Source organism: Simochromis diagramma, unplaced genomic scaffold (assembly GCF_900408965.1).
Source record: "Simochromis diagramma unplaced genomic scaffold, fSimDia1.1 OVJJ01000293.1, whole genome shotgun sequence".
Lineage (NCBI taxonomy): Eukaryota > Metazoa > Chordata > Actinopteri > Cichliformes > Cichlidae > Simochromis > Simochromis diagramma.
Window position 1 is genome coordinate 19072023 of NW_024386801.1, and position 23365 is coordinate 19095387.

Genomic DNA, 23365 nt, shown 5'->3' on the forward strand with positions numbered 1-23365 from the left:
GTATCACCATTGCTCTCTGAGCTTTGTGTTGGTTCTTCTGTCACCTGACAAATAGGACATACATGACAATAAAATGTGGAGCTGCTTCAGTGTTTCTGTCAATTTGCGCAGATCTTGACTCATCAGTAATGTTTGTAGGGTGAGTGCCTTTTTAAAACAATTTGTGCAAACTGCACTACAAGGTGGAATATTTGCAAAATCATGACTACCTCATGACATTTTGTCTCAAAAATTAACCTATGAATATGTCAGTGCCATTAGGATGAAATTATTGTGTCACCAACATTTTAACATTAGACATATAATTCTAACAGCCTCTGTAAACTAATATCCTGACTTGCTCAAAGCTGCCGTTTTCTCTGACAGTTTCAATCAAAATTAGAAATGCTATTTTATGAGTTAATATGGCTTTAAGTGACTTACAGGTTTCTTTGAAAAATACTTATATCCGGGTTCTTCCTTTTTGCTGCCATCCTCCTCGCAGCGCAGGCTTGCCGCTGCTAAAACTAAACAGAGCTCCATGAAATGCACAGCCAATCACATTGGCCATATTTGTCACATGAGGTAGGACTCCAGTAGAGGACGTAATTTAACTCTTTCTGCACCGCTGGGTGAACGAGACGTTGACAGATCAGAGGTTTTTTTTCTTTCTATCGGGTTTGATTTTCTTTACTCGAATAGATCAAATTATTGGTGGGGACAATTCAATAATCGCTGAATATTGGTGGGGACATGTCCCTTCCGTCCATGCCAAATCTACGCCCTTGGTGACGCGTCATTAGGCTGTAGTGCAGTGTTTTCCCAACCACACATACAGCTCCAGCTTGGTGCGCATGTTTGAAATTTGAGTCATCATCTGTTTGATTTGCTGTCTGGCTCTACTTTCACCCTCTTTTAAAAGTTTGTTTTCAGTCAGAGAGTTTTGCAAGGCTTTCCTAACCTGCATGAGGTTGTCGAGTGCACTCTTTGGCAGAGTGAAGACAAATTCTGGTTTTCCTTCCTGATTGCTCATTTTTGATATTTAACTTTGAAACAAATTTAGCGTGTTACACTAAATAAGATATTCAAATGTGAATCAGGGTTTGAAGTTGGCTGTAGCAGAACAAAAGTTCGTCTAGTGAATCGCTCGTGACTGTAAGTAAGAAACGTGCTTGACCAGTGTGCTGTTTCACCCCTATTTATAGAATTTTGGTGTCTGTGATGTCATGGCCTCATTCTCTTTGCTTTGATGTTTGAAAATAGGTCCCGCCCACTGAAAATAGGTCCCGCCCACAGGCTCTCAGAATTTGTCAGTTAAATTCATACATTAATTTGAAATATGTTTTTTTTTTTTTTTTTAATTTTAATTCATCCCTCTTCTAAATTTAACCTAAGCCCATTTTCAGAGCGCTGCGTGTTCATCACAGCCATAAATATGTTAGAAATGAAGAGATTTCACTGTGTTCAAATACCAGATTTAGTGCTAATTTTATTCAGTCATCCAGTGTTTGTTTAGCTTGTTCAAATGTTTCAGGTGCTGTAGAACATCTGATTAGTATTGTTCATTAATGCTTGTTTCCTATTCCTGTTCAAAGTAATACTCTGCACACGCAGCCAGTGAGAAAACGTCCAACGCTAGACCCGCCCCCGGGAGTCAAGCTGCTTGCATCTAATGTCTCTCAGTTACATAGTAAACAAAGCTTGCAAGGAATCACGAATCCAGCATCATTACTAAACATTTAACAGGTGCCAAAAAAAAGAGCAACATTGAGCTGTTAACACTTCACAGCCTGCTCGTTAAACAGACAGTAGGGATCCAGTAGGACTGGACACAACATCAAGCCTCTTGGCTTCTGGTTTGATAACTTCACTCATTTAAAAAAAGAAAAATGCTGTAACACATCAGTGTGACATGTTTGCTTTCATCCTGCATCAAATTAAAACACAGAGAATATGTGTACTAGGTTTTTTTAAGGTGATCTTTTTATTTTTCAACAGCTTATTACTAATTACGGATTTTGGGGAATACTAAAAATCATGACACATCAGGAAAAAAAAATCTTATAAAGGACGTGAAGCGATGTCACTGATGTTGTCACTGCTGATGTGACGCTATACCTTGTTTATGGTAGTACCTGAACTGCCATAAAGTTATGTTAACGCTGTGCTTTAGATTACAGCCAGGAGTGTGGCAGAGGAGGAATTTTGCACTTTCATATAAAATCCACTTTTGGACTAAGTAGATCAGTTAATGGCTGGACTATGGAGGAGAAGTTTTTGCAGAAGTTCCTGTAATAACCTACCATTCCCAGGAATCTGCACAGTTCAAGTCCTTTATTTAGGTGTGGGATATTCATTAATCGCCACCACTTTGGCGCTAAGGGGCCGCACCTGACCACGTCCCACTTCCCTGCTCAAGTATGTTACAGTGGCCTTGGCAAATTCACACTTTGTCAGGTTGAGTGTCAGCGCTTATTAATCTTGAAATCTGCATGACACACTGGCAGACAGAAAAGACCATTCGGTGAAAATATCAATTCTGGGGATCTGGAACATGGAAAGTAGAATATCTAAACAACATTATTGGTGTGTTTTGCCTCAGTGTTATTGATATTTATATGCTTATATTTTCACAATTGCAAGATCTCACTGTGGATGTAAGAGCCAAATTGTGGATATTTTGCATCCACTTTATTGTGTAATATTTTAATTGATTGTATTTGATGGCTTAGGCCCCAGGAAGACTAGCAACCACTGTTGTGGAAGCTAATGGAGTTCCTTATAAATAAGCAGACAAATAAACACTATTCTAATCTTATATGACATTCTTAGCAAATTTACAGCAAATGAAACAAAGCACAAAGTCACAGTTGTTTTTTTAAATTTTATTTTTTTATTTTAATTTGTGGTTTGACGCTGTTTCTTAACTCAAAATGTCCTGTTGTAATTGGACATTTTGAGCTAAGAAATAGCGCCAAGCCCCAACAACACTTCCCTCATGGTGCTTTATATTGTAAGGTGAAGACCCTACAATAATGCACAAAAACTAACCCCCTAGAGCAAGCACATTGGCGACAGTGGGAAGGAAAAACTCACTTTTAAAAGAGAGAAACCTCCGGCAGAACCAGGCTCTGAGATGGGGGTGGCCATCTGCCTCGGCCAGTTAGTGATGAGGGAAGGAAGTTGGGGTTTTAAAATGTAATTTAGGTTGCTGAATTAAAAGAATATTTGACGCCAGTTTAAGAGTTTTGTAACAGAATCACGTGCACGTTTCAGTTCGATTTTAGCGTGCACATGAGAAAACCCTCAAGATGACATTTTGGCTCCTCAGCTTGGCATGTTTTTTGAATATGCTGACGACCGCTTCGTCAACCACTGGGTTGCTTGACCTCATTAACAGTATTGGAGAAGGCCACTTTTCACGGAGATCATTGGCTACTTTCAGGCCGAGCTGTTCAATGTTTTCCATGGACATTTTGTAGCTTTTGGACAAAATTTTGTTCCAGATCTTGTGGGAAAGCCTCTGTACAATAAACTCTGATGTTCCTGCATTCCATGTAGCTGCCTCATTTTCTCCCTTCATAGCGTGCATTACCAGATCTTTGGTGACATTTTTCACAGCCTCCTGGTACTCTTCCCTGTGTTTAGAGACACTAAGTACTCTTGTTGGTAATGCCAACAGGTGTTTGGTGAAGGCTGGGACAGTAATACTATCAAGCTGTTCCCTCAGATTGAAAATCAGATATTTTCCCTTGCAGTTGTGTGTTTTGCAAAGATCCTTGAGAATGGCCTTGTCTATGTTTTTCAGCCATTTGGGGGATAGATCCAAATGTTTCAGCTCAATTTCAGGCCAAATTTTTTCCATTAGGCGATCGCTAATGCAGTCAGCAGTGAGGCGCTCTGTGAAGAGCTTGTATTTAGTGGAGACTTGTTCTATGGCCTGTGAAACCACCAACTCAATCACTTTGTTGACACACAACTTTTCCCCACTCAGACAATCAGATGAGGACGACTCTGGGGTTGCCGTCTCCTGTGTTTCAGTCTGAGACTCTACTAATTCTTTTCTCTGCGTGTCCAGTTCTGTCTGCATTTCTGGTATGTTTGTCTCTGCCTGACTTTCTTTAATCTCGCTGGAGTCCTCACTCTGTGGCTGCAGAGCTTTCTTGTCCTCCTCCAGTTCTTTCTCTTCTTTCTCTGCATCCTGACATTTTGTGATGGCCTCTTTGACTTCTTCTTTTGTGTCATTCACCACTTTCTGTTCCTCCAGGAGTTTCTTATTTTGTTCCTCCAGGACTTTTTTCTCCTGCTCCAGATTCTCTCTCAGTGTTTGTTCTTTCCACAGAGCATTCCACATAGTTTCTTTCAGATATCTTTCATGTTTCTGGAGCTGCGTGAACTTGGCAGACAGAGTGTCCTTCTCCTGTTTCAGCATCAGGATTTCGTTGTCCCTCTGCTGAAGCTGCTCTTTCAGACAGTTCATCTCAAGGTCAAGGTTGCTGACCTTTTCCTGATCTGAACACGTCTGTTGCTCTTTTTCTTTGGTGGCGCTGCTCACCTGCGGTTTGCGCGACACTGATTCGTCAGTGACTCCTGCAGCTTGGTTCTCATACAGCTCCAGCTTGGTGCGCATGTTTGAAATTTGAGTCATCATCTGTTTGATTTGCTGTCTGGCTCTACTTTCACCCTCTTTTAAAAGTTTGTTTTCAGTCAGAGAGTTTTGCAAGGCTTTCCTAACCAGCATGAGGTTGTCGAGTGCACTCTTTGGCAGAGTGAAGACAAATTCTGGTTTTCCTTCCTGATTGCTCATTTTTGATATTTAACTTTGAAACAAATTTAGCGTGTTACACTAAATAAGATATTCAAATGTGAATTCGATATTCAGATGTGAATTCGATATTCAAATGTGAATCAGGGTTTGAAGTTGGCTGTAGCAGAACAAAAGTTCGTCTAGTGAATCGCTCGTGACTGTAAGTAAGAAACGTGCTTGACCAGTGTGCTGTTTCACCCCTATTTATAGAATTTTGGTGACTGTGATGTCATGGCCTCATTCTCTTTGCTTTGATGTTTGAAAATAGGTCCCGCCCACTGAAAATAGGTCCCGCCCACAGGCTCTCAGAATTTGTCAGTTAAATTCATACATTAATTTGAAATATGTTTTTTTTATTTTTTAATTTTAATTCATCCCTCTTCTAAATTTAACCTAAGCCCATTTTCAGAGCGCTGCGTGTTCATCACAGCCATAAATATGTTAGAAATGAAGAGATTTCACTGTGTTCAAGTACCAGATTTAGTGCTAATTTTATTCAGTCATCCAGTGTTTGTTTAGCTTGTTCAAATGTTTCAGGTGCTGTAGAACATCTGATTAGTATTGTTCATTAATGCTTGTTTCCTATTCCTGTTCAAAGTAATACTCTGCACACGCAGCCAGTGAGAAAACGTCTAACGCTAGACCCGCCCCCGGGAGTCAAGCTGCTTGCATCTAATGTCTCTCAGTTACATAGTAAACAAAGCTTGCAAGGAATCACGAATCCAGCATCATTACTTGGCAAATTCACACTTTGTCAGGTTGAGTGTCAGCGCTTATTAATCTTGAAATCTGCATGACACACTGGCAGACAGAAAAGACCATTCGGTGAAAATATCAATTCTGGGGATCTGGAACATGGAAAGTAGAATATCTAAACAACATTATTGGTGTGTTTTGCCTCAGTGTTATTGATATTTATATGCTTATATTTTCACAATTGCAAGATCTCACTGTGGATGTAAGAGCAAATTGTGGATATTTTGCAATCCACTTTATTGTGTAATATTTTAATTGATTGTATTTGATGGCTTAGGCCCCAGGAAGACTAGCAACCACTGTTGTGGAAGCTAATGGAGTTCCTTATAAATAAGCAGACAAATAAACACTATTCTAATCTTATATGACATTCTTAGCAAATTTATAGCAAATGAAACAAAGTCACAAAGTCACAGTTGTTTTTTTAATTTAATTTTTTTATTTTAATTTGTGGTTTGACGCTGTTTCTTAACTCAAAATGTCCTGTTGTAATTGGACATTTTGAGCTAAGAAACAGCGCCAAGCCCCAACAACACTTCCCTCATGGTGCTTTATATTGTAAGGTGAAGACCCTACAATAATGCACAAAAACTAACCCCCTAGAGCAAGCACATTGGCGACAGTGGGAAGGAAAAACTCACTTTTTAAAAGAGAGAAACCTCCGGCAGAACCAGGCTCTGAGATGGGGGTGGCCATCTGCCTCGGCCAGTTAGTGATGAGGGAAGGAAGTTGGGGTTTTAAAATGTAATTTAGGTTGCTGAATTAAAAGAATATTTGACGCCAGTTTAAGAGTTTTGTAACAGAATCACGTGCACGTTTCAGTTCGATTTTAGCGTGCACATGAGAAAACCCTCAAGATGACATTTTGGCTCCTCAGCTTGGCGTGTTTTTTGAATATGCTGACGACCGCTTCGTCAACCACTGGGTTGCTTGACCTCATTAACAGTATTGGAGAAGGCCACTTTTCACGGAGATCATTGGCTACTTTCAGGCCGAGTTGTTCAATGTTTTCCATGGACATTTTGTAGCTTTTGGACAAAATTTTGTTCCAGATCTTGTGAGAAAGCCTCTGTACAATAAACTCTGATGTTCCTGCATTCCATGTAGCTGCCTCATTTTCTCCCTTCATAGCGTGCATTACCAGATCTTTGGTGACATTTTTCACAGCCTCCTGGTACTCTTCCCTGTGTTTAGAGACACTAAGTACTCTTGTTGGTAATGCCAACAGGTGTTTGGTGAAGGCTGGGACAGTAATACTATCAAGCTGTTCCCTCAGATTGAAAATCAGATATTTTCCCTTGCAGTTGTGTGTTTTGCAAAGATCCTTGAGAATGGCCTTGTCTATGTTTTTCAGCCATTTGGGGGATAGATCCAAATGTTTCAGCTCAATTTCAGGCCAAATTTTTTCCATCAGGCGATCGCTAATGCAGTCAGCAGTGAGGCGCTCTGTGAAGAGCTTGTATTTAGTGGAGACTTGTTCTATGGCCTGTGAAACCACCAACTCAATCACTTTGTTGACACACAACTTTTCCCCACTCAGACAATCAGATGAGGACGACTCTGGGGTTGCCGTCTCCTGTGTTTCAGTCTGAGACTCTACTAATTCTTTTCTCTGCGTGTCCAGTTCTGTCTGCATTTCTGGTATGTTTGTCTCTGCCTGACTTTCTTTAATCTCGCTGGAGTCCTCACTCTGTGGCTGCAGAGCTTTCTTGTCCTCCTCCAGTTCTTTCTCTTCTTTCTCTGCATCCTGACATTTTGTGATGGCCTCTTTGACTTCTTCTTTTGTGTCATTCACCACTTTCTGTTCTTCCAGGAGTTTCTTATTTTGTTCCTCCAGGACTTTTTTCTCCTGCTCCAGATTCTCTCTCAGTGTTTGTTCTTTCCACAGAGCATTCCACATAGTTTCTTCCAGATTTCTTTCATGTTTCTGGAGCTGCGTGAACTTGGCAGACAGAGTGTCCTTCTCCTGTTTCAGCATCAGGATTTCGTTGTCCCTCTGCTGAAGCTGCTCTTTCAGACAGTTCATCTCAAGGTCAAGGTTGCTGACCTTTTCCTGATCTGAACACGTCTGTTGCTCTTTTTCTTTGGTGGCGCTGCTCACCTGCGGTTTGCGCGACACTGATTCGTCAGTGACTCCTGCAGCTTGGTTCTCATACAGCTCCAGCTTGGTGCGCATGTTTGAAATTTGAGTCATCATCTGTTTGATTTGCTGTCTGGCTCTACTTTCACCCTCTTTTAAAAGTTTGTTTTCAGTCAGAGAGTTTTGCAAGGCTTTCCTAACCAGCATGAGGTTGTCGAGTGCACTCTTTGGCAGAGTGAAGACAAATTCTGGTTTTCCTTCCTGATTGCTCATTTTTGATATTTACCTTTGAAACAAATTTAGCGTGTTAGACTAAATAAGATATTCAAATGTGAATTCGATATTCAGATGTGAATTCGATAATCAAATGTGAATCAGGGTTTGAAGTTGGCTGTAGCAGAACAAAAGTTCGTCTAGTGAATCGCTCGTGACTGTAAGTAAGAAACGTGCTTGACCAGTGTGCTGATTCACCCCTATTTATAGAATTTTGGTGACTGTGATGTCATGGCCTCATTCTCTTTGCTGTGATGTTTGAAAATAGGTCCCGCCTATTGAAAATAGGTCCCGCCCACAGGCTCTCAGAATTTGTCAGTTAAATTCATACATTAATTTGAAATATGTTTTTGTTTTTTGTTTTTTTTTAATTCATCCCTCTTCTAAATTTAACCTAAGCCCATTTTCAGAGCGCTGCGTGTTCATCACAGCCATAAATATGTTAGAAATGAAGAGATTTCACTGTGTTCAAGTACCAGATTTAGTGCTAATTTTATTCAGTCATCCAGTGTTTGTTTAGCTTGTTCAAATGTTTCAGGTGCTGTAGAACATCTGATTAGTATTGTTCATTAATGCTTGTTTCCTATTCCTGTTCAAAGTAATACTCTGCGCACGCAGCCAGTGAGAAAACGTCTAACGCTAGACCCGCCCCCGGGAGTCAAGCTGCTTGCATCTAATGTCTCTCAGTTACATAGTAAACAAAGCTTGCAAGGAATCACGAATCCAGCATCATTACTAAACATCTAACAGGTGGCAAAAAAAAGAGCAACATTGAGCTGTTAACACTTCACAGCCTGCTCGTTAAACAGACAGTAGGGATCCAGTAGGACTGGACACAACATCAAGCCTCTTGGCTTCTGGTTTGATAACTTCACTCATTTAAAAAAAGAAAAATGCTGTAACACATCAGTGTGACATGTTTGCTTTCATCCTGCATCAAATTAAAACACAGAGAATATGTGTACTAGGTTTTTTTAAGGTGATCTTTTTATCTTTCAACAGCTTATTACTAATTACGGATTTTGGGGAATACTAAAAATCATGACACATCAGGAAAAAAAAATCTTATAAAGGACGTGAAGCGATGTCACTGATGTTGTCACTGCTGATGTGACGCTATACCTTGTTTATGGTAGTACCTGAACTGCCATAAAGTTATGTTAACGCTGTGCTTTAGATTACAGCCAGGAGTGTGGCAGAGGAGGAATTTTGCACTTTCATATAAAATCCACTTTTGGACTAAGTAGATCAGTTAATGGCTGTGTTACGGCCGCTGGCCTCAGGTGGTCCCGCCTTCCTCCATGGAATTCACGGTGCTCCAGGACTCACGGGGGATTGGCTGGCCCGGACATATGCCCGCCCCAACTTCATGCGGATCCGAGCCTGTCAGACTGCGCACACCATTGGCTGCTGCAGGAGCCTGGAGTACGACGGACAAGTGACACAGCTGTCTGCAGTTAGGACTATGACACAGCTGACTGCAGTTACCTGATAGTATAAAAGGCGGAGGAGTCTTCATTCGTCGAGGGACTTGTTGATTTGAACAGACTGTACAGAGAGTCCCTCCCTTTTGCCTTTTGCCTTTGTTTTGTGTTGCCTCCTGCGAGACGTTTAGTAGAGCAGTGCTCTACTGGTGTTATTAATCGTGGTGTTTGTTTAAAGTTACTCTGCTGCCTAGTGTGTTGTTTCACTAACGGATTTCAGTTGTGTTAATAAACCTTATGTTTGTCTTCCTATCTAACTCCTTGGTCTCTGGGCTCGTTTATGTTACGTCCGCTGCCGCCTAGCAGAGCCGGGTCGTAACATAAGTGGGTGCTCGTCCGGGATACCTCATAGGGGGTCTTTGTTCCTGGGAGTGGGGGTTAAGATAAAAAAAAAAAAAAAAAAAAAAAAAAGGAAAAAAAAGCAAGGGGGGGTGTTTGTTTTATCACTAGAGATTAAGCACTATGTCGGCTGCGTTTTGTTTACAGCACTTTATAGCTGCCCCATCTCTTGAGATTATTAATAGCTGTCGCAAAAATGATTTGCTGCAAATTGTGGATCACTTTCAGCTGCAGGTTTCAAAAACCCTCCGTAAGTGTGATATAAAAGCCTTAGTGGTGGACAAGTTGGTGGGAGCTGGTGTGCTTCAAGCGCCTGTTTTGCCTGTGGTCTCTGGTGTGCCAAGCCAAGCTGCCGTAGTTGAAGAGGGCTGACTGTTTAGCCTTAAAACGCAAAACATCAAATGCTCAGCAACCCAAAGGGGTGGGTTTTGTAAAAGCTGAGGCCCGTCATGAAGTCCATGGTTGTGGTGGTAGGGTGCCAGACCCCTGTTTCGAACCATTCATTTTTGATGGCTCAGTATCGCTAACAGACAATCCATCTGAGTTAAAACCTGTGCGTATTTTAAGGGACACTGGAGGTTCTCAAACTGTCATCCTCTCAAGTGTATTACCATTTTCTGCTGAAAGTGAATGTGGTTTTAATTCTGTTCTACGGGGGATAGAGATGGGTTACGCTCCCAGACCAGTTCACAGAATTTTTATTAAATCAAACCTTGCTACAGGATTTTTCCCTGTTGCTGTTTGCCCGGCCTTGCCAATAGAGGGTGTGGCCATGCTGTTGGGCAATGATATCGCAGGAGGGGCAGTGCTCCCTTGTCTGGAGGTTTTAGACAATCCCCTGAATCAGAAAACCTCTGATGTGTCTATGCACCCTGGGCTGTATCCAGCCTGTGCAATTACTCGAGCACAAGCTCGGAAAGATACTGATATTGCCCTCTCTGATTCTGTGTTGATGTCCTCGTTTTCCGGGGAGAATGATGTGCCCACTAACAGAAACAATGTTCTGTCGCCTCCAGACTCTGTGACGCTCGAGGAGCCTGATCCATTTCCTAAGGACTCTGTACTGCCTTTGACTAGAGACCAGCTGTCAGCAGCTCAATTAGCTGATGAAACAATACAGAGCTGTTTCAAACGTATGGTAAGTGCTGAGCAAGTCGAGAAAGAGCAACAAGCCTATTTTGTAGAACATGATGTTCTAATGCGTCAGTGGTCTCCACCCGGTGCAGAAGGTGCAGATTGGAGTAAGGTCAAGCAGATTGTAGTTCCCTCTGTGTACCGGCAAAAGATCCTGGCCCTTGCCCATGAAAGCCAGTGGTCGGGACACTTGGGCATCACGAAAACATACCAGCTACTGTTAAAGCATTTCTTTTGGCCTGGTATGAAGCGTGATGTTTCTAAATTTTGCAACAGTTGCCATGTATGTCAGATTGCAGGTAAACCCAATCAGGTCATACCCCCGGCTCCGTTGTGTCCCATTCCTGTAGTGGATCAGCCATTTGACCATGTCATAGTAGACTGTGTGGGTCCACTACCTAGAACAAAATCAGGAAAGCAATACCTTCTCACAATCATGTGTGCAGCTACCCGTTTCCCCGAGGCTGTCCCGTTACACAAAATTACAGCAAAATCTGTCGTTAAGGCGTTGACAACCTTCTTTTCAGTGTTTGGCTTGCCTAAGGTCGTACAAACCGACCAGGGCTCGAACTTTCAGTCTAAGTTATTCAAACAAGCAGTTAGCACTCTGGGTGTTAAGCATATTGTGTCCTCTGCTTACCATCCTGAATCGCAAGGTGCCTTAGAGCGGTGGCACCAGACCTTGAAGACGATGCTACGCAAACACTGCCTGGAGAGTGATAAAAGCTGGGATGAGGGTGTTCCATTTGTGTTATTTGCTGCCCGTGACGCCGTTCAGGAGTCACTTGGGTTTAGTCCTTCTGAGCTAGTATTTGGCCATAGGCCACGGGGACCCCTCAAAGCTCTGAAAGAGGCGTTTTTGAGCCCACATGGGGTTTTCAAAACAAATGTCAGCAGTTATGTAAACCACTTCCGTGAGCGTTTGAATCAAGCCAACGCTCTGGCTAAGCAGCACCTTGCCGCGTCACAGGGAAAGATGAAACGCCATTATGATAAGGCTTCTGTTAAAAGAACCTTTCAGGTGGGTGACCAGGTTCTTGTGCTCTTGCCTGTCCCTGGCTCAGCCTTGTCTACTAGGTATAGAGGCCCATTTAAAGTTTGTGAAAAGAGAGGGGAGACAGATTATGTAATTTGCACTCCCGACCGCAGACGCAAAACACGTGTCTGTCACGTAAACATGTTGAAACTGTACCATCCGCGGTCAACACCAGAGCCTGCTGGGCTCTGTGCTCCTATTGTAGCCTCAAGCCACCTGGAGGAAGGAGGGGCGGATGGGGGTGATGGGTTAAAACTATGTTATCCCACCTGTTCCAGACCCCGTTTGTCTAACTCTGAAATGCTAAAAGCATTACCGGGTTTGCTTGAGCATCTGAGTTCAGAGCAGCAAGAGGACATGATTGCCTTAATTAGGGAATACACCTGTTTATTCGGGGATGTGCCAGCTGCCACTACGGTGTTAGAGCATGACATTGATGTCCAGGGTGCTAAACCTATTAAGCAGCATCCTTATCGAGCCAGCCCCCATAAGCGCGTGCTCATGAAACAGGAGGCTGACTATCTGCTGCAACATGGTTTAGCAAAACCCAGTCAAAGCCCCTGGAGCTCGCCTTGTATAGTGGAGTCTAAGCCAGATGGCTCGCCCCGTTTTATTACAGACTTCCGGAAGGTGAACTCTGTGACTGTGGCTGACTCACATCCTCTCCCAAGAGTTGAGGATTGTGTGGACAGTATTGGGACTGCTCAGTATGTCTCAAAGTTAGATCTTCTTAAAGGTTACTGGCAGGTCCCTTTAACTGAACGTGCCTCTAACATCTCTGCCTTTGTTACACCTGATGCTTTTCTACAATACACAGTCATGGCGTTCGGCATGTGTAACGCTCCTGCCACCTTCCAGAGGCTAGTAAATAAAGTCCTCCGTGGCCTGTCCAACTGCAGTGCCTACCTAGATGATCTAGTAGTTTACACTGAAACATGGCAAGATCATTTGGAAACGTTACAGCAGGTATTTCACCGTTTGGCACAAGCTACTCTAACTCTCAACTTAGCTAAGTGTGAGTTTGCCAAAGCTACTGTGACGTACTTAGGCAGGGAGGTGGGACGTGGACAGGTCCGACCCATAGATGCCAAAGTGGAAGCGATTAAACAGTTTCCCACGCCTACCACCAGGCGTGAGTTACGTCGGTTTCTAGGGATGGTGGGCTACTACAGGAACTTTTGTAAGAATTTCTCCTCTGTAGTAAAGCCATTGACTGACCTGCTCAGCCCAAAGGTTGAGTTTAGCTGGTCGAGTGAGTGTCAGGATGCTTTTGAGAGTGCAAAAGCCCTCCTCTGCCATTCTCCTGTGTTAGCTGCACCTGATTTGACGCGGCCATTCAAACTCGAGGTTGACGCCAGTGCTGTCGGGGCTGGGGCAGTGCTGTTGCAAGAAGACTTGCTGGGTTTGAACCACCCCGTTTGTTACTTTTCCCGCAAGTTCAATAAAAATCAGTTAAACTACTCCACCATTGAAAAGGAGACCCTGGCTTTGTTGTTGGCTCTTCAGCACTTTCACGTGTACCTGGGGTCCAGCATGTTGCCTCTTGTTGTGTACACAGACCACAACCCACTTGTGTTCCTGGCTCGTATGTTTAATCATAATCAGTGCCTTATGCGCTGGGCTCTGTTGTTGCAGGAATACAACTTAAGTATCCACCATAAAAAGGGGACTGAAAATGTTTTAGCTGACGGTCTGTCCCGTTTGTAAACATGTGTTACTGCTTTTGTCTTTTGTTGTTGTTTATGCTCTGTAACGTTGGCTTCAGCCCAACATAGTTGGTATTTTAAGGGGAGGGGTGTTACGGCCGCTGGCCTCAGGTGGCCCTGCCTTCCTCCATGGAATTCACGGTGCTCCAGGACTCACGGGGGATTGGCTGGCCCGGACATATGCCCGCCCCAACTTCATGCGGATCCGAGCCTGTCAGACTGCGCACACCATTGGCTGCTGCAGGAGCCTGGAGTACGACGGACAAGTGACACAGCTGACTGCAGTTACCTGATAGTATAAAAGGCTGAGGAGTCTTCATTCGTCGAGGGACTTGTTGATTTGAACTGACTGTACAGAGAGTCCCTCCCTTTTGCCTTTTGCCTTTGTTTTGTGTTGCCTCCTGCGAGACGTTTAGTAGAGCAGTGCTCTACTGGTGTTATTAATCGTGGTGTTTGTTTAAAGTTACTCTGCTGCCTAGTGTGTTGTTTCACTAACGGATTTCAGTTGTGTTAATAAACCTTATGTTTGTCTTCCTATCTAACTCCTTGGTCTCTGGGCTCGTTTATGTTACGTCCGCTGCCGCCTAGCAGAGCCGGGTCGTAACAGGCTGGACTATGGAGGAGAAGTTTTTGCAGAAGTTCCTGTAATAACCTACCATTCCCAGGAATCTGCACAGTTCTAGTCCTTTATTTAGGTGTGGGATATTCATTAATCGCCACCACTTTGGCGCTAAGGGGCCACACCTGACCACGTCCCACTTCCCTGCTCAAGTATGTTACAGTGGCCTTGGCAAATTCACACTTTGTCAGGTTGAGTGTCAGCGCTTATTAATCTTGAAATCTGCATGACACACTGGCAGACAGAAAAGACCATTCGGTGAAAATATCAATTCTGGGGATGTGGAACATGGAAAGTAGAATATCTAAACAACATTATTGGTGTGTTTTGCCTCAGTGTTATTGATATTTATATGCTTATATTTTCACAATTGCAAAATCTCACTGTGGATGTAAGAGCCAAATTGTGGATATTTTGCATCCACTTTATTGTGTAATATTTTAATTGATTGTATTTGATGGCTTAGGCCCCAGGAAGACTAGCAACCACTGTTGTGGAAGCTAATGGAGTTCCTTATAAATAAGCAGACAAATAAACACTATTCTAATCTTATATTACATTCTTAGCAAATTTACAGCAAATGAAACAAAGCACAAAGTCAGTTGTTTTTTTTAATTTTATTTTTTTATTTTAATTTGTGGTTTGATGCTGTTTCTTAACTCAAAATGTCCTGTTGTAATTGGACATTTTGAGCTAAGAAACAGCGCCAAGCCCCAACAACACTTCCCTCATGGTGCTTTATATTGTCAGGTGAAGACCCTACAATAATGCACAAAAACTAACCCCCTAGAGCAAGCACATTGGCGACAGTGGGAAGGAAAAACTCACTTTTAAAAGAGAGAAACCTCCGGCAGACCCAGGCTCTGTGATGGGGGTGGCCATCTGCCTCGGCCAGTTAGTGATGAGGGAAGGAAGTTGGGGTTTTAAAATGTAATTTAGGTTGCTGAATTAAAAGAATATTTGACGCCAGTTTAAGAGTTTTGTAACAGAATCACGTGCACGTTTCAGTTCGATTTTAGCGTGCACATGAGAAAACCCTCAAGATGACATTTTGGCTCCTCAGCTTGGCATGTTTTTTGAATATGCTGACGACCGCTTCGTCAACCACTGGGTTGCTTGACCTCATTAACAGTATTGGAGAAGGCCACTTTTCACGGAGATCATTGGCTACTTTCAGGCCGAGTTGTTCAATGTTTTCCATGGACATTTTGTAGCTTTTGGACAAAATTTTGTTCCAGATCTTGTGGGAAAGCCTCTGTACAATAAACTCTGATGTTCCTGCATTCCATGTAGCTGCCTCATTTTCTCCCTTCATAGCGTGCATTACCAGATCCTTGGTGACATTTTTCACAGCCTCCTGGTACTCTTCCCTGTGTTTAGAGACACTAAGTACTCTTGTTGGTAATGCCAACAGGTGTTTGGTGAAGGCTGGGACAGTAATACTATCAAGCTGTTCCCTCAGATTGAAAATCAGATATTTTCCCTTGCAGTTGTGTGTTTTGCAAAGATCCTTGAGAATGGCCTTGTCTATGTTTTTCAGCCATTTGGGGGATAGATCCAAATGTTTCAGCTCAATTTCAGGCCAAATTTTTTCCATCAGGCGATCGCTAATGCAGTCAGCAGTGAGGCGCTCTGTGAAGAGCTTGTATTTAGTGGAGACTTGTTCTATGGCCTGTGAAACCACCAACTCAATCACTTTGTTGACACACAACTTTTCCCCACTCAGACAATCAGATGAGGACGACTCTGGGGTTGCCGTCTCCTGTGTTTCAGTCTGAGACTCTACTAATTCTATTCTCTGCGTGTCCAGTCCTGTCTGCATTTCTGGTATGTTTGTCTCTGCCTGACTTTCTTTAATCTCGCTGGAGTCCTCACTCTGTGGCTGCAGAGCTTTCTTGTCCTCCTCCAGTTCTTTCTCTTCTTTCTCTGCATCCTGACATTTTGTGATGGCCTCTTTGACTTCTTCTGTTGTGTCATTCACCACTTTCTGTTCTTCCAGGAGTTTCTTATTTTGTTCCTCCAGGACTTTTTTCTCCTGCTCCAGATTCTCTCTCAGTGTTTGTTCTTTCCACAGAGCATTCCACATAGTTTCTTCCAGATTTCTTTCATGTTTCTGGAGCTGCGTGAACTTGGCAGACAGAGTGTCCTTCTCCTGTTTCAGCATCAGGATTTCGTTGTCCCTCTGCTGAAGCTGCTCTTTCAGACAGTTCATCTCAAGGTCAAGGTTGCTGACCTTTTCCTGATCTGAACACGTCTGTTGCTCTTTTTCTTTGGTGGCGCTGCTCACCTGCGGTTTGCGCGACACTGATTCGTCAGTGACTCCTGCAGCTTGGTTCTCATACAGCTCCAGCTTGGTGCGCATGTTTGAAATTTGAGTCATCATCTGTTTGATTTGCTGTCTGGCTCTACTTTCACCCTCTTTTAAAAGTTTGTTTTCAGTCAGAGAGTTTTGCAAGGCTTTCCTAACCTGCATGAGGTTGTCGAGTGCACTCTTTGGCAGAGTGAAGACAAATTCTGGTTTTCCTTCCTGATTGCTCATTTTTGATATTTAACTTTGAAACAAATTTAGCGTGTTACACTAAATAAGATATTCAAATGTGAATTCGATATTCAGATGTGAATTCGATATTCAGATGTGAATTCGATATTCAAATGTGAATTCGATAATCAAATGTGAATCAGGGTTTGAAGTTGGCTGTAGCAGAACAAAAGTTCGTCTAGTGACTCGCTCGTGACTGTAAGTAAGAAACGTGCTTGACCAGTGTGCTGTTTCACCCCTATTTATAGAATTTTGGTGACTGTGATGTCATGGCCTCATTCTCTTTGCTTTGATGTTTGAAAATAGGCCCCGCCCATTGAAAATAGGTCCCGCCCACAGGCTCTCAGAATTTGTCAGTTAAATTCATACATTAATTTGAAATATGTTTTTGTTTATTTTTAAATTTTAATTCATCCCTCTTCTAAATTGAACCTAAGCCCATTTTCAGAGCGCTGCGTGTTCATCACAGCCATAAATATGTTAGAAATGAAGAGATTTCACTGTGTTCAAGTACCAGATTTAGTGCTAATTTTATTCAGTCATCCAGTGTTTGTTTAGCTTGTTCAAATGTTTCAGGTGCTGTAGAACATCTGATTAGTATTGTTCATTAATGCTTGTTTCCTATTCCTGTTCAAAGCAATACTCTGCGCACGCAGCCAGTGAGAAAACGTCTAACGCTAGACCCGCCCCCGGGAGTCAAGCTGCTTGCATCTAATGTCTCTCAGTTACATAGAAAACAAAGCTTGCAAGGAATCACGAATCCAGCATCATTACTAAACATCTAACAGGTGCCAAAAAAAAGAGCAACATTGAGCTGTTAACACTTCACAGCCTGCTCGTTAAACAGACAGTAGGGATCCAGTAGGACTGGACACAACATCAAGCCTCTTGGCTTCTGGTTTGATAACTTCACTCATTTAAAAAAGAAAAATGCTGTAACACATCAGTGTGACATGTTTGCTTTCATCCTGCATCAAATTAAAACACAGAGAATATGTGTACTAGGTTTTTTTTAAGGTGATCTTTTTATTTTTCAACAGCTTATTACTAATTACGGATTTTGGGGAATACTAAAAATCATGACACATCAGGAAAAAAAAATCTTATAAAGGACGTGAAGCGATGTCAGTGATGTTGTCACTGCTGATGTGACGCTATACCTTGTTTATGGTAGTACCTGAACTGCCATAAAGTTATGTTAATGCTGTGCTTTAGATTACAGCCAGGAGTGTGGCAGAGGAGGAATTTTGCACTTTCATATAAAATCCACTTTATTGTGTAATATTTTAATTGATTGTATTTGGTGGCTTAGGCCCCAGGAAGACTAGCAACCACTGTTGTGGAAGCTAATGGAGTTCCTTATAAATAAGCAGACAAATAAACACTATTCTAATCTTATATTACATTCTTAGCAAATTTATAGCAAATGAAACAAAGCACAAAGTCACAGTTGTTTTTTTTTATTTTATTTTTTTATTTTAATTTGTGGTTTGACGCTGTTTCTTAACTCAAAATGTCCTGTTGTAATTGGACATTTTGAGCTAAGAAACAGTGCCAAGCCCCAACAACACTTCCCTCATGGTGCTTTATATTGTAAGGTGAAGACCCTACAATAATGCACAAAAACTAACCCCCTAGAGCAAGCACATTGGCGACAGTGGGAAGGAAAAACTCACTTTTTAAAGAGAGAAACCTCCGGCAGAACCAGGCTCTGAGATGGGGGTGGCCATCTGCCTCGGCCAGTTAGTGATGAGGGAAGGAAGTTGGGGTTTTAAAATGTAATTTAGGTTGCTGAATTAAAAGAATATTTGACGCCAGTTTAAGAGTTTTGTAACAGAATCACGTGCACGTTTCAGTTCGATTTTAGCGTGCACATGAGAAAACCCTCAAGATGACATTTTGGCTCCTCAGCTTGGCGTGTTTTTTGAATATGCTGACGACCGCTTCGTCAACCACTGGGTTGCTTGACCTCATTAACAGTATTGGAGAAGGCCACTTTTCACGGAGATCATTGGCTACTTTCAGGCCGAGTTGTTCAATGTTTTCCATGGACATTTTGTAGCTTTTGGACAGAATTTTGTTCCAGATCTTGTGAGAAAGCCTCTGTACAATAAACTCTGATGTTCCTGCATTCCATGTAGCTGCCTCATTTTCTCCCTTCATAGCGTGCATTACCAGATCCTTGGTGACATTTTTCACAGCCTCCTGGTACTCTTCCCTGTGTTTAGAGACACTAAGTACTCTTGTTGGTAATGCCAACAGGTGTTTGGTGAAGGCTGGGACAGTAATACTATCAAGCTGTTCCCTCAGATTGAAAATCAGATATTTTCCCTTGCACTTGTGTGTTTTGCAAAGATCCTTGAGAATGGCCTTGTCTATGTTTTTCAGCCATTTGGGGGATAGATCCAAATGTTTCAGCTCAATTTCAGGCCAAATTTTTTCCATCAGGCGATCGCTAATGCAGTCAGCAGTGAGGCGCTCTGTGAAGAGCTTGTATTTAGTGGAGACTTGTTCTATGGCCTGTGAAACCACCAACTCAATCACTTTGTTGACACACAACTTTTCCCCACTCAGACAATCAGATGAGGACGACTCTGGGGTTGCCGTCTCCTGTGTTTCAGTCTGAGACTCTACTAATTCTATTCTCTGCGTGTCCAGTCCTGTCTGCATTTCTGGTATGTTTGTCTCTGCCTGACTTTCTTTAATCTCGCTGGAGTCCTCACTCTGTGGCTGCAGAGCTTTCTTGTCCTCCTCCAGTTCTTTCTCTTCTTTCTCTGCATCCTGACATTTTGTGATGGCCTCTTTGACTTCTTCTGTTGTGTCATTCACCACTTTCTGTTCTTCCAGGAGTTTCTTATTTTGTTCCTCCAGGACTTTTTTCTCCTGCTCCAGATTCTCTCTCAGTGTTTGTTCTTTCCACAGAGCATTCCACATAGTTTCTTCCAGATTTCTTTCATGTTTCTGGAGCTGCGTGAACTTGGCAGACAGAGTGTCCTTCTCCTGTTTCAGCATCAGGATTTCGTTGTCCCTCTGCTGAAGCTGCTCTTTCAGACAGTTCATCTCAAGGTCAAGGTTGCTGACCTTTTCCTGATCTGAACACGTCTGTTGCTCTTTTTCTTTGGTGGCGCTGCTCACCTGTGGTTTGCGCGACACTGATTCGTCAGTGACTCCTGCAGCTTGGTTCTCATACAGCTCCAGCTTGGTGCGCATGTTTGAAATTTGAGTCATCATCTGTTTGATTTGCTGTCTGGCTCTACTTTCACCCTCTTTTAAAAGTTTGTTTTCAGTCAGAGAGTTTTGCAAGGCTTTCCTAACCTGCATGAGGTTGTCGAGTGCACTCTTTGGCAGAGTGAAGACAAATTCTGGTTTTCCTTCCTGATTGCTCATTTTTGATATTTAACTTTGAAACAAATTTAGCGTGTTACACTAAATAAGATATTCAAATGTGAATTCGATATTCATATGTGAATTCGATATTCAGATGTGAATTCGATAATCAAATGTGAATTCGATAATCAAATGTGAATCAGGGTTTGAAGTTGGCTGTAGCAGAACAAAAGTTCGTCTAGTGACTCGCTCGTGACTGTAAGTAAGAAACGTGCTTGACCAGTGTGCTGTTTCACCCCTATTTATAGAATTTTGGTGACTGTGATGTCATGGCCTCATTCTCTTTGCTTTGATGTTTGAAAATAGGCCCCGCCCATTGAAAATAGGTCCCGCCCACAGGCTCTCAGAATTTGTCAGTTAAATTCATACATTAATTTGAAATATGTTTTTGTTTATTTTTAAATTTTAATTCATCCCTCTTCTAAATTGAACCTAAGCCCATTTTCAGAGCGCTGCGTGTTCATCACAGCCATAAATATGTTAGAAATGAAGAGATTTCACTGTGTTCAAGTACCAGATTTAGTGCTAATTTTATTCAGTCATCCAGTGTTTGTTTAGCTTGTTCAAATGTTTCAGGTGCTGTAGAACATCTGATTAGTATTGTTCATTAATGCTTGTTTCCTATTCCTGTTCAAAGCAATACTCTGCGCACGCAGCCAGTGAGAAAACGTCTAACGCTAGACCCGCCCCCGGGAGTCAAGCTGCTTGCATCTAATGTCTCTCAGTTACATAGAAAACAAAGCTTGCAAGGAATCACGAATCCAGCATCATTACTAAACATCTAACAGGTGCCAAAAAAAAGAGCAACATTGAGCTGTTAACACTTCACAGCCTGCTCGTTAAACAGACAGTAGGGATCCAGTAGGACTGGACACAACATCAAGCCTCTTGGCTTCTGGTTTGATAACTTCACTCATTTAAAAAAAGAAAAATGCTGTAACACATCAGTGTGACATGTTTGCTTTCATCTTGCATCAAATTAAAACACAGAGAATATGTGTACTAGGTTTTTTTAAGGTGATCTTTTTATTTTTCAACAGCTTATTACTAATTACGGATTTTGGGGAATACTAAAAATCATGACACATCAGGAAAAAAAAATCTTATAAAGGACGTGAAGCGATGTCAGTGATGTTGTCACTGCTGATGTGACGCTATACCTTGTTTATGGTAGTACCTGAACTGCCATAAAGTTATGTTAACGCTGTGCTTTAGATTACAGCCAGGAGTGTGGCAGAGGAGGAATTTTGCACTTTCATATAAAATCCACTTTATTGTGTAATATTTTAATTGATTGTATTTGATGGCTTAGGCCCCAGGAAGACTAGCAACCACTGTTGTGGAAGCTAATGGAGTTCCTTATAAATAAGCAGACAAATAAACACTATTCTAATCTTATATTACATTCTTAGCAAATTTATAGCAAATGAAACAAAGCACAAAGTCACAGTTGTTTTTTTTTATTTTATTTTTTTATTTTAATTTGTGGTTTGACGCTGTTTCTTAACTCAAAATGTCCTGTTGTAATTGGACATTTTGAGCTAAGAAACAGTGCCAAGCCCCAACAACACTTCCCTCATGGTGCTTTATATTGTAAGGTGAAGACCCTACAATAATGCACAAAAACTAACCCCCTAGAGCAAGCACATTGGCGACAGTGGGAAGGAAAAACTCACTTTTTAAAGAGAGAAACCTCCGGCAGAACCAGGCTCTGAGATGGGGGTGGCCATCTGCCTCGGCCAGTTAGTGATGAGGGAAGGAAGTTGGGGTTTTAAAATGTAATTTAGGTTGCTGAATTAAAAGAATATTTGACGCCAGTTTAAGAGTTTTGTAACAGAATCACGTGCACGTTTCAGTTCGATTTTAGCGTGCACATGAGAAAACCCTCAAGATGACATTTTGGCTCCTCAGCTTGGCGTGTTTTTTTGAATATGCTGACGACCGCTTCGTCAACCACTGGGTTGCTTGACCTCATTAACAGTATTGGAGAAGGCCACTTTTCACGGAGATCATTGGCTACTTTCAGGCCGAGTTGTTCAATGTTTTCCATGGACATTTTGTAGCTTTGGACAGAATTTTGTTCCAGATCTTGTGAGAAAGCCTCTGTACAATAAACTCTGATGTTCCTGCATTCCATGTAGCTGCCTCATTTTCTCCCTTCATAGCGTGCATTACCAGATCCTTGGTGACATTTTTCACAGCCTCCTGGTACTCTTCCCTGTGTTTAGAGACACTAAGTACTCTTGTTGGTAATGCCAACAGGTGTTTGGTGAAGGCTGGGACAGTAATACTATCAAGCTGTTCCCTCAGATTGAAAATCAGATATTTTCCCTTGCAGTTGTGTGTTTTGCAAAGATCCTTGAGAATGGCCTTGTCTATGTTTTTCAGCCATTTGGGGGATAGATCCAAATGTTTCAGCTCAATTTCAGGCCAAATTTTTTCCATCAGGCGATCGCTAATGCAGTCAGCAGTGAGGCGCTCTGTGAAGAGCTTGTATTTAGTGGAGACTTGTTCTATGGCCTGTGAAACCACCAACTCAATCACTTTGTTGACACACAACTTTTCCCCACTCAGACAATCAGATGAGGACGACTCTGGGGTTGCCGTCTCCTGTGTTTCAGTCTGAGACTCTACTAATTCTATTCTCTGCGTGTCCAGTCCTGTCTGCATTTCTGGTATGTTTGTCTCTGCCTGACTTTCTTTAATCTCGCTGGAGTCCTCACTCTGTGGCTGCAGAGCTTTCTTGTCCTCCTCCAGTTCTTTCTGTTCTTCCAGGAGTTTCTTGTTTTGTTCCTCCAGGACTTTTTTCTCCTGCTCCAGATTCTCTCTCAGTGTTTGTTCTTTCCACAGAGCATTCCACATAGTTTCTTTCAGATATCTTTCATGTTTCTGGAGCTGCGTGAACTTGGCAGACAGAGTGTCCTTCTCCTGTTTCAGCATCAGGATTTCGTTGTCCCTCTGCTGAAGCTGCTCTTTCAGACAGTTCATCTCAAGGTCAAGGTTGCTGACCTTTTCCTGATCTGAACACGTCTGTTGCTCTTTTTCTTTGGTGGCGCTGCTCACCTGCGGTTTGCGCGACACTGATTCGTCAGTGACTCCTGCAGCTTGGTTCTCATACAGCTCCAGCTTGGTGCGCATGTTTGAAATTTGAGTCATCATCTGTTTGATTTGCTGTCTGGCTCTACTTTCACCCTCTTTTAAAAGTTTGTTTTCAGTCAGAGAGTTT

At 42.3% G+C, this 23365-nt stretch overlaps 3 protein-coding genes across 4 annotated transcripts; all 3 read right to left on the reverse strand.

Annotated features, from left to right (window-relative positions):
- Positions 1-2955: 2955 nt before the first annotated feature.
- On the reverse strand, positions 2956-5400 carry LOC120730162 (protein Daple-like). Its single transcript, XM_040026349.1, has one exon. The coding sequence runs from the start codon at positions 4784-4786 to the stop codon at positions 3263-3265; it is 1524 nt and encodes a 507-aa protein (XP_039882283.1). The 5' UTR covers positions 4787-5400; the 3' UTR covers positions 2956-3262.
- Positions 5401-14828: 9428 nt separating this feature from the next.
- Positions 14829-17383, reverse strand: LOC120730160 (structural maintenance of chromosomes protein 2-like). Of its 2 annotated transcripts, none has more exons than XM_040026347.1 (2): positions 16868-17383; positions 14829-16810 (listed from the first exon to the last, which is right to left on the reverse strand). In XM_040026347.1, the coding sequence occupies exon 2, from the start codon at positions 16750-16752 to the stop codon at positions 15229-15231; it is 1524 nt and encodes a 507-aa protein (XP_039882281.1). In that variant the 5' UTR covers positions 16753-16810; positions 16868-17383; the 3' UTR covers positions 14829-15228. The 2 variants fall into 2 exon arrangements, with proteins under 2 accessions (XP_039882281.1, XP_039882280.1); XM_040026346.1 differs by having other exon boundaries at positions 14829-16829.
- A 788-nt stretch (positions 17384-18171) lies between these two features.
- Positions 18172-20570, reverse strand: LOC120730161 (structural maintenance of chromosomes protein 2-like). Its single transcript, XM_040026348.1, has 2 exons — positions 20255-20570; positions 18172-20197 (listed from the first exon to the last, which is right to left on the reverse strand). Exon 2 carries the CDS (start codon positions 20137-20139, stop codon positions 18616-18618), a length of 1524 nt encoding a protein of 507 aa, XP_039882282.1. The 5' UTR covers positions 20140-20197; positions 20255-20570; the 3' UTR covers positions 18172-18615.
- Positions 20571-23365: the final 2795 nt, after the last annotated feature.

Excerpts from the sequence above, each read along its gene's own strand:
- LOC120730160 (XM_040026347.1), bottom strand. The coding sequence starts at position 16,752 with ATGAGCAATCAGGAAGGAAAACCAGAATTTGTCTTCACTCTGCCAAAG.
- LOC120730161 (XM_040026348.1), bottom strand. The coding sequence starts at position 20,139 with ATGAGCAATCAGGAAGGAAAACCAGAATTTGTCTTCACTCTGCCAAAG.
- LOC120730162 (XM_040026349.1), bottom strand. The coding sequence starts at position 4,786 with ATGAGCAATCAGGAAGGAAAACCAGAATTTGTCTTCACTCTGCCAAAG.